Source organism: Notolepis coatsorum (genome assembly GCF_963971535.1).
Source record: "Notolepis coatsorum genome assembly, chromosome: 11".
Classification (NCBI taxonomy): Eukaryota; Metazoa; Chordata; class Actinopteri; order Aulopiformes; family Paralepididae; genus Notolepis; species Notolepis coatsorum.
Window position 1 is genome coordinate 109,641,444 of NC_140175.1, and position 13,751 is coordinate 109,655,194.

The 13,751-nt window shown below is 43.8% G+C and overlaps 1 protein-coding gene across 1 annotated transcript in view; it reads right to left on the bottom strand.

Moving 5' to 3' along the window:
- Positions 1 to 12,474, bottom strand: part of LOC311237240 (angiopoietin-1 receptor-like) — a gene marked incomplete at its 5' end in the record, with an annotated part of 126,356 nt that extends 113,882 nt beyond the window's left edge. Inside the window, 2 exons of the mRNA XM_084325047.1 lie at positions 11,427 to 11,440; positions 12,205 to 12,474. Coding sequence (XP_084181173.1) covers positions 11,427 to 11,440; positions 12,205 to 12,474 — 284 coding nt within the window. The remainder of the gene's footprint in view (positions 1 to 11,426; positions 11,441 to 12,204) is intronic.
- Between the last annotated feature and the right edge of the window lie 1,277 nt (positions 12,475 to 13,751).

Sequence of the window (13,751 nt, forward strand, 5' to 3'; positions counted from 1 at the left end):
ACATATAAGAGAACAAGGCAGCAGTGACAAGGAACACATACTACATATAAGAGAACAAGGCAGTGACAAGGAAGCACATACTACATATAAGAGAACAAGGCAGTGACAAGGAGCACATACTACATATAAGAGAACAAGCGCAGTGACAAGGAACACATACTACATATAAGAGAACAAGGCAGTGACAAGGAACACATACTACATATAAGAGAACAAGGCAGCAGTGACAAGGAACACATACTACATATAAGAGAACAAGGCAGTGACAAGGAACACATACTACATATAAGAGAACAAGGCAGTGACAAGGAACACATACTACATATAAGAGAACAAGGCAGTGACAAGGAACACATACTACATATAAGAGAACAAGGCAGTGACAAGGAGCACATACTACATATAAGAGAACAAGGCAGTGACAAGGAACACATACTACATATAAGAGAACAAGGCAGCAGTGACAAGGAACACATACTACATATAAGAGAACAAGGCAGTGACAAGGAGCACATACTACATATAAGAGAACAAGGCCAGTGACAAGGAGCACATACTACATATAAGAGAACAAGGCAGCAGTGACAAGGAGCACATACTACATATAAGAGAACAAGGCAGCAGTGACAAGGAACACATACTACATATAAGAGAACAAGGCAGTGACAAGGAGCACATACTACATATAAGAGAACAAGGCAGTGACAAGGAGCACATACTACATATAAGAGAACAAGGCAGTGACAAGGAACACATACTACATATAAGAGAACAAGGCAGTGACAAGGAACACATACTACATATAAGAGAACAAGGCAGCAGTGACAAGGAGCACATACTACATATAAGAGAACAAGGCAGCAGTGACAAGGAACACATACTACATATAAGAGAACAAGGCAGCAGTGACAAGGAACACATACTACATATAAGAGAACAAGGCAGTGACAAGGAACACATACTACATATAAGAGAACAAGGCAGCAGTGACAAGGAACACATACTACATATACGAAGAGAACAAGGAACACATACTACATATAAGAGAACAAGGCAGCAGTGACAAGGAACACATACTACATATAAGAGAACAAGGCAGTGACAAGGAACACATACTACATATAAGAGAACAAGGCAGTGACAAGGAACACATACTACATATAAGAGAACAAGGCAGCTGACAAGGAACACATACTACATATAAGAGAACAAGGCAGCAGTGACAAGGAACACATACTACATATAAGAGAACAAGGCAGTGACAAGGAAGCACATACTACATATAAGAGAACAAGGCAGTGACAAGGAACACATACTACATATAAGAGAACAAGGCAGTGACAAGGAACACATACTACATATAAGAGAACAAGGCAGTGACAAGGAGCACATACTACATATAAGAGAACAAGGCAGTGACAAGGAACACATACTACATATAAGAGAACAAGGCAGTGACAAGGAACACATACTACATATAAGAGAACAAGGCAGCAGTGACAAGGAACACATACTACATATAAGAGAACAAGGCAGTGACAAGGAACACATACTACATATAAGAGAACAAGGCAGTGACAAGGAACACATACTACATATAAGAGAACAAGGCAGCAGTGACAAGGAACACATACTACATATAAGAGAACAAGGCAGTGACAAGGAACACATACTACATATAAGAGAACAAGGCAGTGACAAGGAGCACATACTACATATAAGAGAACAAGGCAGCAGTGACAAGGAGCACATACTACATATAAGAGAACAAGGCAGCAGTGACAAGGAACACATACTACATATAAGAGAACAAGGCAGTGACAAGGAACACATACTACATATAAGAGAACAAGGCAGCAGTGACAAGGAACACATACTACATATAAGAGAACAAGGCAGTGACAAGGAGCACATACTACATATAAGAGAACAAGGCAGCAGTGACAAGGAACACATACTACATATAAGAGAACAAGGCAGTGACAAGGAGCACATACTACATATAAGAGAACAAGGCAGTGACAAGGAACACATACTACATATAAGAGAACAAGGCAGTGACAAGGAGCACATACTACATATAAGAGAACAAGGCAGCAGTGACAAGGAACACATACTACATATAAGAGAACAAGGCAGTGACAAGGAGCACATACTACATATAAGAGAACAAGGCAGCAGTGACAAGGAACACATACTACATATAAGAGAACAAGGCAGTGACAAGGAACACATACTACATATAAGAGAACAAGGCAGCAGTGACAAGGAACACATACTACATATAAGAGAACAAGGCAGCAGTGACAAGGAGCACATACTACATATAAGAGAACAAGGCAGCAGTGACAAGGAACACATACTACATATAAGAGAACAAGGCAGTGACAAGGAACACATACTACATATAAGAGAACAAGGCAGCAGTGACAAGGAGCACATACTACATATAAGAGAACAAGGCAGCAGTGACAAGGAACACATACTACATATAAGAGAACAAGGCAGCAGTGACAAGGAACACATACTACATATAAGAGAACAAGGCAGTGACAAGGAACACATACTACATATAAGAGAACAAGGCAGTGACAAGGAGCACATACTACATATAAGAGAACAAGGCAGCAGTGACAAGGAACACATACTACATATAAGAGAACAAGGCAGTGACAAGGAGCACATACTACATATAAGAGAACAAGGCAGCAGTGACAAGGAACACATACTACATATAAGAGAACAAGGCAGTGACAAGGAACACATACTACATATAAGAGAACAAGGCAGCAGTGACAAGGAACACATACTACATATAAGAGAACAAGGCAGCAGTGACAAGGAGCACATACTACATATAAGAGAACAAGGCAGCAGTGACAAGGAACACATACTACATATAAGAGAACAAGGCAGTGACAAGGAACACATACTACATATAAGAGAACAAGGCAGCAGTGACAAGGAGCACATACTACATATAAGAGAACAAGGCAGCAGTGACAAGGAACACATACTACATATAAGAGAACAAGGCAGCAGTGACAAGGAACACATACTACATATAAGAGAACAAGGCAGTGACAAGGAACACATACTACATATAAGAGAACAAGGCAGTGACAAGGAGCACATACTACATATAAGAGAACAAGGCAGCAGTGACAAGGAACACATACTACATATAAGAGAACAAGGCAGTGACAAGGAACACATACTACATATAAGAGAACAAGGCAGTGACAAGGAACACATACTACATATAAGAGAACAAGGCAGTGACAAGGAACACATACTACATATAAGAGAACAAGGCAGCAGTGACAAGGAACACATACTACATATAAGAGAACAAGGCAGCAGTGACAAGGAGCACATACTACATATAAGAGAACAAGGCAGCAGTGACAAGGAACACATACTACATATAAGAGAACAAGGCAGCAGTGACAAGGAACACATACTACATATAAGAGAACAAGGCAGCAGTGACAAGGAACACATACTACATATAAGAGAACAAGGCAGTGACAAGGAGCACATACTACATATAAGAGAACAAGGCAGCAGTGACAAGGAACACATACTACATATAAGAGAACAAGGCAGTGACAAGGAACACATACTACATATAAGAGAACAAGGCAGTGACAAGGAACACATACTACATATAAGAGAACAAGGCAGTGACAAGGAACACATACTACATATAAGAGAACAAGGCAGTGACAAGGAACACATACTACATATAAGAGAACAAGGCAGTGACAAGGAACACATACTACATATAAGAGAACAAGGCAGCAGTGACAAGGAACACATACTACATATAAGAGAACAAGCAGCAGTGACAAGGAACACATACTACATATAAGAGAACAAGGCAGTGACAAGGAGCACATACTACATATAAGAGAACAAGGCAGCAGTGACAAGGAACACATACTACATATAAGAGAACAAGGCAGTGACAAGGAACACATACTACATATAAGAGAACAAGGCAGTGACAAGGAACACATACTACATATAAGAGAACAAGGCAGCAGTGACAAGGAGCACATACTACATATAAGAGAACAAGGCAGTGACAAGGAACACATACTACATATAAGAGAACAAGGCAGTGACAAGGAACACATACTACATATAAGAGAACAAGGCAGTGACAAGGAGCACATACTACATATAAGAGAACAAGGCAGTGACAAGGAACACATACTACATATAAGAGAACAAGGCAGCAGTGACAAGGAACACATACTACATATAAGAGAACAAGGCAGCAGTGACAAGGAACACATACTACATATAAGAGAACAAGGCAGTGACAAGGAACACATACTACATATAAGAGAACAAGGCAGCAGTGACAAGGAACACATACTACATATAAGAGAACAAGGCAGTGACAAGGAACACATACTACATATAAGAGAACAAGGCAGCAGTGACAAGGAGCACATACTACATATAAGAGAACAAGGCAGTGACAAGGAACACATACTACATATAAGAGAACAAGGCAGTGACAAGGAACACATACTACATATAAGAGAACAAGGCAGTGACAAGGAACACATACTACATATAAGAGAACAAGGCAGCAGTGACAAGGAGCACATACTACATATAAGAGAACAAGGCAGTGACAAGGAACACATACTACATATAAGAGAACAAGGCAGTGACAAGGAGCACATACTACATATAAGAGAACAAGGCAGCAGTGACAAGGAACACATACTACATATAAGAGAACAAGGCAGTGACAAGGAGCACATACTACATATAAGAGAACAAGGCAGTGACAAGGAACACATACTACATATAAGAGAACAAGGCAGCAGTGACAAGGAACACATACTACATATAAGAGAACAAGGCAGTGACAAGGAAGCACATACTACATATAAGAGAACAAGGCCAGTGACAAGGAAGCACATACTACATATAAGAGAACAAGGCAGCAGTGACAAGGAACACATACTACATATAAGAGAACAAGGCAGCAGTGACAAGGAACACATACTACATATAAGAGAACAAGGCAGTGACAAGGAACACATACTACATATAAGAGAACAAGGCAGCAGTGACAAGGAGCACATACTACATATAAGAGAACAAGGCAGCAGTGACAAGGAACACATACTACATATAAGAGAACAAGGCAGTGACAAGGAAGCACATACTACATATAAGAGAACAAGGCAGCAGTGACAAGGAACACATACTACATATAAGAGAACAAGGCAGCAGTGACAAGGAGCACATACTACATATAAGAGAACAAGGCAGCAGTGACAAGGAGCACATACTACATATAAGAGAACAAGGCAGTGACAAGGAGCACATACTACATATAAGAGAACAAGGCAGCAGTGACAAGGAACACATACTACATATAAGAGAACAAGGCAGCAGTGACAAGGAACACATACTACATATAAGAGAACAAGGCAGTGACAAGGAACACATACTACATATAAGAGAACAAGGCAGTGACAAGGAACACATACTACATATAAGAGAACAAGGCAGCAGTGACAAGGAACACATACTACATATAAGAGAACAAGGCAGTGACAAGGAACACATACTACATATAAGAGAACAAGGCAGTGACAAGGAACACATACTACATATAAGAGAACAAGGCAGCTGACAAGGAACACATACTACATATAAGAGAACAAGGCAGCAGTGACAAGGAACACATACTACATATAAGAGAACAAGGCAGCAGTGACAAGGAACACATACTACATATAAGAGAACAAGGCAGTGACAAGGAACACATACTACATATAAGAGAACAAGGCAGCAGTGACAAGGAACACATACTACATATAAGAGAACAAGGCAGTGACAAGGAACACATACTACATATAAGAGAACAAGGCAGCAGTGACAAGGAGCACATACTACATATAAGAGAACAAGGCAGTGACAAGGAACACATACTACATATAAGAGAACAAGGCAGTGACAAGGAACACATACTACATATAAGAGAACAAGGCAGCAGTGACAAGGAACACATACTACATATAAGAGAACAAGGCAGTGACAAGGAGCACATACTACATATAAGAGAACAAGGCAGCAGTGACAAGGAGCACATACTACATATAAGAGAACAAGGCAGTGACAAGGAACACATACTACATATAAGAGAACAAGGCAGCAGTGACAAGGAACACATACTACATATAAGAGAACAAGGCAGCAGTGACAAGGAACACATACTACATATAAGAGAACAAGGCAGTGACAAGGAGCACATACTACATATAAGAGAACAAGGCAGTGACAAGGAGCACATACTACATATAAGAGAACAAGGCAGCAGTGACAAGGAACACATACTACATATAAGAGAACAAGGCAGTGACAAGGAGCACATACTACATATAAGAGAACAAGGCAGCAGTGACAAGGAACACATACTACATATAAGAGAACAAGGCAGCAGTGACAAGGAGCACATACTACATATAAGAGAACAAGGCAGTGACAAGGAACACATACTACATATAAGAGAACAAGGCAGTGACAAGGAACACATACTACATATAAGAGAACAAGGCAGTGACAAGGAACACATACTACATATAAGAGAACAAGGCAGCAGTGACAAGGAGCACATACTACATATAAGAGAACAAGGCAGTGACAAGGAACACATACTACATATAAGAGAACAAGGCAGTGACAAGGAGCACATACTACATATAAGAGAACAAGGCAGTGACAAGGAACACATACTACATATAAGAGAACAAGGCAGTGACAAGGAACACATACTACATATAAGAGAACAAGGCAGCAGTGACAAGGAGCACATACTACATATAAGAGAACAAGGCAGTGACAAGGAACACATACTACATATAAGAGAACAAGGCAGTGACAAGGAGCACATACTACATATAAGAGAACAAGGCAGCAGTGACAAGGAAGCACATACTACATATAAGAGAACAAGGCAGTGACAAGGAGCACATACTACATATAAGAGAACAAGGCAGCAGTGACAAGGAACACATACTACATATAAGAGAACAAGGCAGTGACAAGGAACACATACTACATATAAGAGAACAAGGCAGCAGTGACAAGGAACACATACTACATATAAGAGAACAAGGCAGTGACAAGGAACACATACTACATATAAGAGAACAAGGCAGCAGTGACAAGGAACACATACTACATATAAGAGAACAAGGCAGCAGTGACAAGGAACACATACTACATATAAGAGAACAAGGCAGTGACAAGGAGCACATACTACATATAAGAGAACAAGGCAGTGACAAGGAACACATACTACATATAAGAGAACAAGGCAGCAGTGACAAGGAGCACATACTACATATAAGAGAACAAGGCAGCAGTGACAAGGAACACATACTACATATAAGAGAACAAGGCAGCAGTGACAAGGAGCACATACTACATATAAGAGAACAAGGCAGTGACAAGGAACACATACTACATATAAGAGAACAAGGCAGTGACAAGGAACACATACTACATATAAGAGAACAAGGCAGCAGTGACAAGGAACACATACTACATATAAGAGAACAAGGCAGCAGTGACAAGGAACACATACTACATATAAGAGAACAAGGCAGCAGTGACAAGGAACACATACTACATATAAGAGAACAAGGCAGTGACAAGGAACACATACTACATATAAGAGAACAAGGCAGCAGTGACAAGGAACACATACTACATATAAGAGAACAAGGCAGCAGTGACAAGGAGCACATACTACATATAAGAGAACAAGGCAGTGACAAGGAACACATACTACATATAAGAGAACAAGGCAGTGACAAGGAACACATACTACATATAAGAGAACAAGGCAGCAGTGACAAGGAACACATACTACATATAAGAGAACAAGGCAGCAGTGACAAGGAGCACATACTACATATGGAACACATACTACATATAAGAGAACAAGGCAGCAGTGACAAGGAACACATACTACATATAAGAGAACAAGGCAGTGACAAGGAGCACATACTACATATAAGAGAACAAGGCAGTGACAAGGAACACATACTACATATAAGAGAACAAGGCAGCAGTGACAAGGAGCACATACTACATATAAGAGAACAAGGCAGTAGTGACAAGGAGCACATACTACATATAAGAGAACAAGGCAGTGACAAGGAGCACATACTACATATAAGAGAACAAGGCAGCAGTGACAAGGAACACATACTACATATAAGAGAACAAGGCAGTGACAAGGAACACATACTACATATAAGAGAACAAGGCAGTGACAAGGAGCACATACTACATATAAGAGAACAAGGCAGTGACAAGGAGCACATACTACATATAAGAGAACAAGGCAGTGACAAGGAGCACATACTACATATAAGAGAACAAGGCAGCAGTGACAAGGAGCACATACTACATATAAGAGAACAAGGCAGCAGTGACAAGGAGCACATACTACATATAAGAGAACAAGGCAGCAGTGACAAGGAACACATACTACATATAAGAGAACAAGGCAGTGACAAGGAACACATACTACATATAAGAGAACAAGGCAGCAGTGACAAGGAACACATACTACATATAAGAGAACAAGGCAGCAGTGACAAGGAACACATACTACATATAAGAGAACAAGGCAGTGACAAGGAACACATACTACATATAAGAGAACAAGGCAGCAGTGACAAGGAACACATACTACATATAAGAGAAAAAGGCAGCAGTGACAAGGAGCACATACTACATATAAGAGAACAAGGCAGTGACAAGGAACACATACTACATATAAGAGAACAAGGCAGCAGTGACAAGGAGCACATACTACATATAAGAGAACAAGGCAGTGACAAGGAACACATACTACATATAAGAGAACAAGGCAGTGACAAGGAACACATACTACATATAAGAGAACAAGGCAGTGACAAGGAGCACATACTACATATAAGAGAACAAGGCAGTGACAAGGAGCACATACTACATATAAGAGAACAAGGCAGCAGTGACAAGGAGCACATACTACATATAAGAGAACAAGGCAGTGACAAGGAGCACATACTACATATAAGAGAACAAGGCAGCAGTGACAAGGAGCACATACTACATATAAGAGAACAAGGCAGTGACAAGGAACACATACTACATATAAGAGAACAAGGCAGTGACAAGGAACACATACTACATATAAGAGAACAAGGCAGCAGTGACAAGGAACACATACTACATATAAGAGAACAAGGCAGTGACAAGGAACACATACTACATATAAGAGAACAAGGCAGCAGTGACAAGGAGCACATACTACATATAAGAGAACAAGGCAGCAGTGACAAGGAACACATACTACATATAAGAGAACAAGGCAGTGACAAGGAACACATACTACATATAAGAGAACAAGGCAGCAGTGACAAGGAGCACATACTACATATAAGAGAACAAGGCAGCAGTGACAAGGAGCACATACTACACTGGCTCCCGGTAAAACAACGAATACATTTCAAAATCCTCATGTTCACATACAAAGCCATAAACGGTCTCGACCCCAGCCTACATAAAAGAACTCCTGGTCCAATCAGCCAGCTCCAGATCCCTCAGATCAAACAACCAAATCTGCCTAAAAATCCTCCCCACACAAGACTGGTGACGAAGGGAACCTGGGCTTTTGCAGTCACAGCACCGACCCTCTGGAACAAGCTCCCACTCAACTTAAGATCTGCAAGCACTCTACAGACTTTTAAGGCCATGCAAAACACACCTTTTCGCCATAAACAATCCATGAGTTAGTTTTTGTATTGTAGTATGACTGGTGTATTATGTCTGTCTGTTCTCTATCTGCTTGGTTGGACTGCATGTATTTTTTCTGTTTTCGTATTGTTCCCGTCTTTTTTGTTTCTCTTTCTTTCCCGGGATGCGCCCCGGGCCGATGTGACTATTGGTTGAGGGGCGCAATATAAATAAATGTATCATATCATTATCATATCATACTACATATAATAAAGAGAACAAGGCTGTGACAAGGACCACGTATGTGCTGCACATAATATACTGTGCATAAAGAGAGACCCGTACTGTATGTGCTGCTACTGCTGTCTGGCCTGGACGGTGGCTCTGTGTGTGCGTGTGCGTGTGCGTGTGTGTGCGTGTGCGTGTGTGTGTGTGTGCGTGTGTGTGTGTGTGTGTGTGTGTGTGTGGGTAGAGGAAGAGGAAGCGGACAGGTTCCTTCTGATAGCACTGCGCTCCCAGCCACCAGTGAGTCAGTCAGTCAGTCAGTCAGTCAGTCAGTCGCTGCTGAGTTCAAGCAGCTATAAACAGCCCCATCAGCATTTCAGTTCAGTTTCCTCCTGGGAGAAAGTTGTCACCCCCCCCCCCCTCTATCTCCTTCTCCTCCCCCTCCACCCCCTCCCCTCTACCTCCTTCTCCCCCCTCCCATCTACCTCTTTATCCTCCCCCTCCTTCTCCCCCTCCCCTCTCCTCTACCTCCTTCTCCTCCCCTCTATCTCCTTCTCCTCCACTCTCCTCTATCTCCTTCTCCTCCACTCTCCTCTACCTCCTTCTCCTCCCCCCCCCTCCACTCTCCTCTACCTCCTTCTCCTCCCCCCCCTCCACTCTCCTCTACCTCCTTCTCCCCCCCCTCCACTCTCCTCTATCTCCTTCTCCTCCCCCTCCACTCTCCTCTATCTCCTTCTCCTCCCCCTCCACTCTCCTCTACCTCCTTCTCCTCCCCCTCCACTCTCCTCTATCTCCTTCTCCTCCCCCTCCACTCTCCTCTATCTCCTTCTCCCCCCCCTCCACTCTCCTCTATCTCCTTCTCCTCCCCCTCCACTCTCCTCTATCTCCTTCTCCTCCCCCTCCACTCTCCTCTATCTCCTTCTCCTCCCCCTCCACTCTCCTCTACCTCCTTCTCCTCCCCCTCCACTCTCCTCTATCTCCTTCTCCTCCCCCTCCACTCTCCTCTATCTCCTTATCCCCCCCCTCCACTCTCCTCTACCTCCTTCTCCTCCCCCTCCACTCTCCTCTACCTCCTTCTCCTCCCCCTCCACTCTCCTCTACCTCCTTCTCCTCCCCCTCCACTCTCCTCTACCTCCTTCTCCTCCCCCTCCACTCTCCTCCCCCTCCACTCTCCTCTACCTCCTTCTCCTCCCCCTCCACTCTCCTCTACCTCCTTCTCCTCCCCCTCCACTCTCCTCTACCTCCTTCTCCTCCCCCTCCACTCTCCTCCCCCTCCACTCTCCTCTACCTCCTTCTCCTCCCCCTCCACTCTCCTCCCCCTCCACTCTCCTCTACCTCCTTCTCCTCCCCCCCTCCACTCTCCTCCCCCGCCTCCTCCGTATCTCTCTTTTCCGCCCCTCAACCACTTAGACCACCCCTCCCTCCTCCCTCACAGGATCCTGCATTCCTGAGTCACAATGCAGAGGCTTCCACTTCCATCAATATGTACACAGCTAGGGGGGTGTTGGAGGTGTTGTACAGCTAGGGGGGGTGTTGGAGGTGTTGTACAGCTAGGGGGGGTGTTGGAGGTGTTGTACAGCTAGGGGGTGTTGGAGGTGTTGTACAGCTAGGGGGGTGTTGGAGGTGTTGTACAGCTAGGGGGGGTGTTGGAGGTGTTGTACAGCTAGGGGGGGTGTTGGAGGTGTTGTACAGCTAGGGGGGGTGTTGGAGGTGTTGTACAGCTAGGGGGGGTGTTGGAGGTGTTGTACAGCTAGGGGGGGTGTTGGAGGTGTTGTACAGCTAGGGGGTGTTGGAGGTGTTGTACAGCTAGGGGGTGTTGGAAGTGTTGTACAGCTAGGGGGGTGTTGGAAGTGTTGTACAGCTAGGGGGGTGTTGGAGGTGTTGTACAGCTAGGGGGGTGTTGGAAGTGTTGTACAGCTAGGGGGGTGTTGGAGGTGTTGTACAGCTAGGGGGGTGTTGGAGGTGTTGTACAGCTAGGGGGGTGTTGGAGGTGTTGGGGGTGTTGGAGGTGTTGTACATCTAGGGGGGTGTTGGAGGTGTTGGGGGTGTTGGAGGTGTTGGGGGTGTTGGAAGTGTTGTACATCTAGGGGGGTGTTGGAAGTGTTGTACAGCTAGGGGGGTGTTGGAGGTGTTGTACAGCTAGGGGGGTGTTGGAGGTGTTGTACAGCTAGGGGGGTGTTGGAGGTGTTGGGGGTGTTGGAGGTGTTGTACATCTAGGGGGGTGTTGGAGGTGTTGGAGGTGTTGGGGGTGTTGGAGGTGTTGGGGGTGTTGGGGGTGTTGGAGGTGTTGGGGGTGTTGGGGGTGTTGGGGGTGTTGGGGGTGTTGGAGGTGTTGGAGGTGTTGGACACAGCTAGGGGGGTGTTGGAGGTGTTGGGGGTGTTGGAGGTGTTGGAGGTGTTGGACACAGCTAGGGGGGTGTTGGAGGTGTTGGAGGTGTTGGACACAGCTAGGGGGGTGTTGGAGGTGTTGGACAAGGTCATAGAAAATATTATATATATATTATACGAAGTTGGTTAAGGTTAGAGTTTGGAATCAGGGCTGGTGGTCTATCGCCCGGCTCTAAAGACAAACTCTAACCTTAACAAACTTCGAAAGAGAGCGACTTCAAAAGAGTCGCCAAGCTTAACCAGTTGGAAAAAAGGCGGACAGTAATAAAATTTGCAATCAATCAATCAATCAATTCAATAATCCACGCACACTTAAAACAGCGCACCTCCCAGCTGCTTCTATAGAAAGTAGGTACAAAAAAATATGTGCAATTAATCAATCAATCAATCAATCAATCCGCACAGTTTATATTTTGTTCCACAATGACTCATGACCCACTAATTACATCATCCAACATTGTGTAAGAAACTAACACATTCGCCGTGACAATCGTTTTTCATTTAGTCTTTGAGACCCTATCAACATATTCTTTCGTAACGTTTACTGTCCGCCATCTTGCTTTCACTTCTAAAAACTCGCATTGGCGGATTGATAGTAATTCGGTTGTGGGCGGGTCCTGGGACCAAGAGCGTGGGGTTATAACAAATACCCACGTGTAACTTGACTGTTTCAGCCAATCAAAATCGAGAAATGGGCATATGAATTTCAATCAGGGTTTAGAAAGTCCCACTCCACAGACACCTGTCTTCTGTTTCTAACAGATCACATTAATAAAGAGATAGACAGAGGAAATCTCTGTGGCATGGTGATGTTAGACCTACAACACGGTGGACCACACTATCCTCTTAAGGAAGTTAACAGCGATAGGTTTTAATGGTATGGCCACAAACTGAGCCAGCTCATACTTGAGGGGAAGGGAACAACGTGTAGAGGTGGGGGGGTCCTTTCAGATCTGAGGACGGTGGACTGCGGGGTCCCTCAGGGCAGTGTGCTGGGGCCCTTGTTCTTCCTCCTTTATACAAATGACATGCAGTCAGCCTGCTCATGTGATCTCCTGCTCTACGCGGATGATTCGGCTCTCATGGTGTCAAACTAAAGCAAAACGGTTATTGAAAGCACACTTCGCATGGAGTTAGGAAATGTCAGTCAGTGGCTGTCAGAAAACCGGCTGTCTCTCCATTTAGGTAAAACAGAATCCATTTGATTTTCTACTACAAGGAAACAGAAAAAATAGGAAGGTTTTAAGATACAGTTAGGTAGCTCAGTGGTCACCAGTACCAAATCAGTGGTGTATCTAGGGTGTACTTTAGAAAACACACTCTCGGGGCGCCCTCGTGGCGCATACCATAGTGCAGGGGTCGCCAATTAG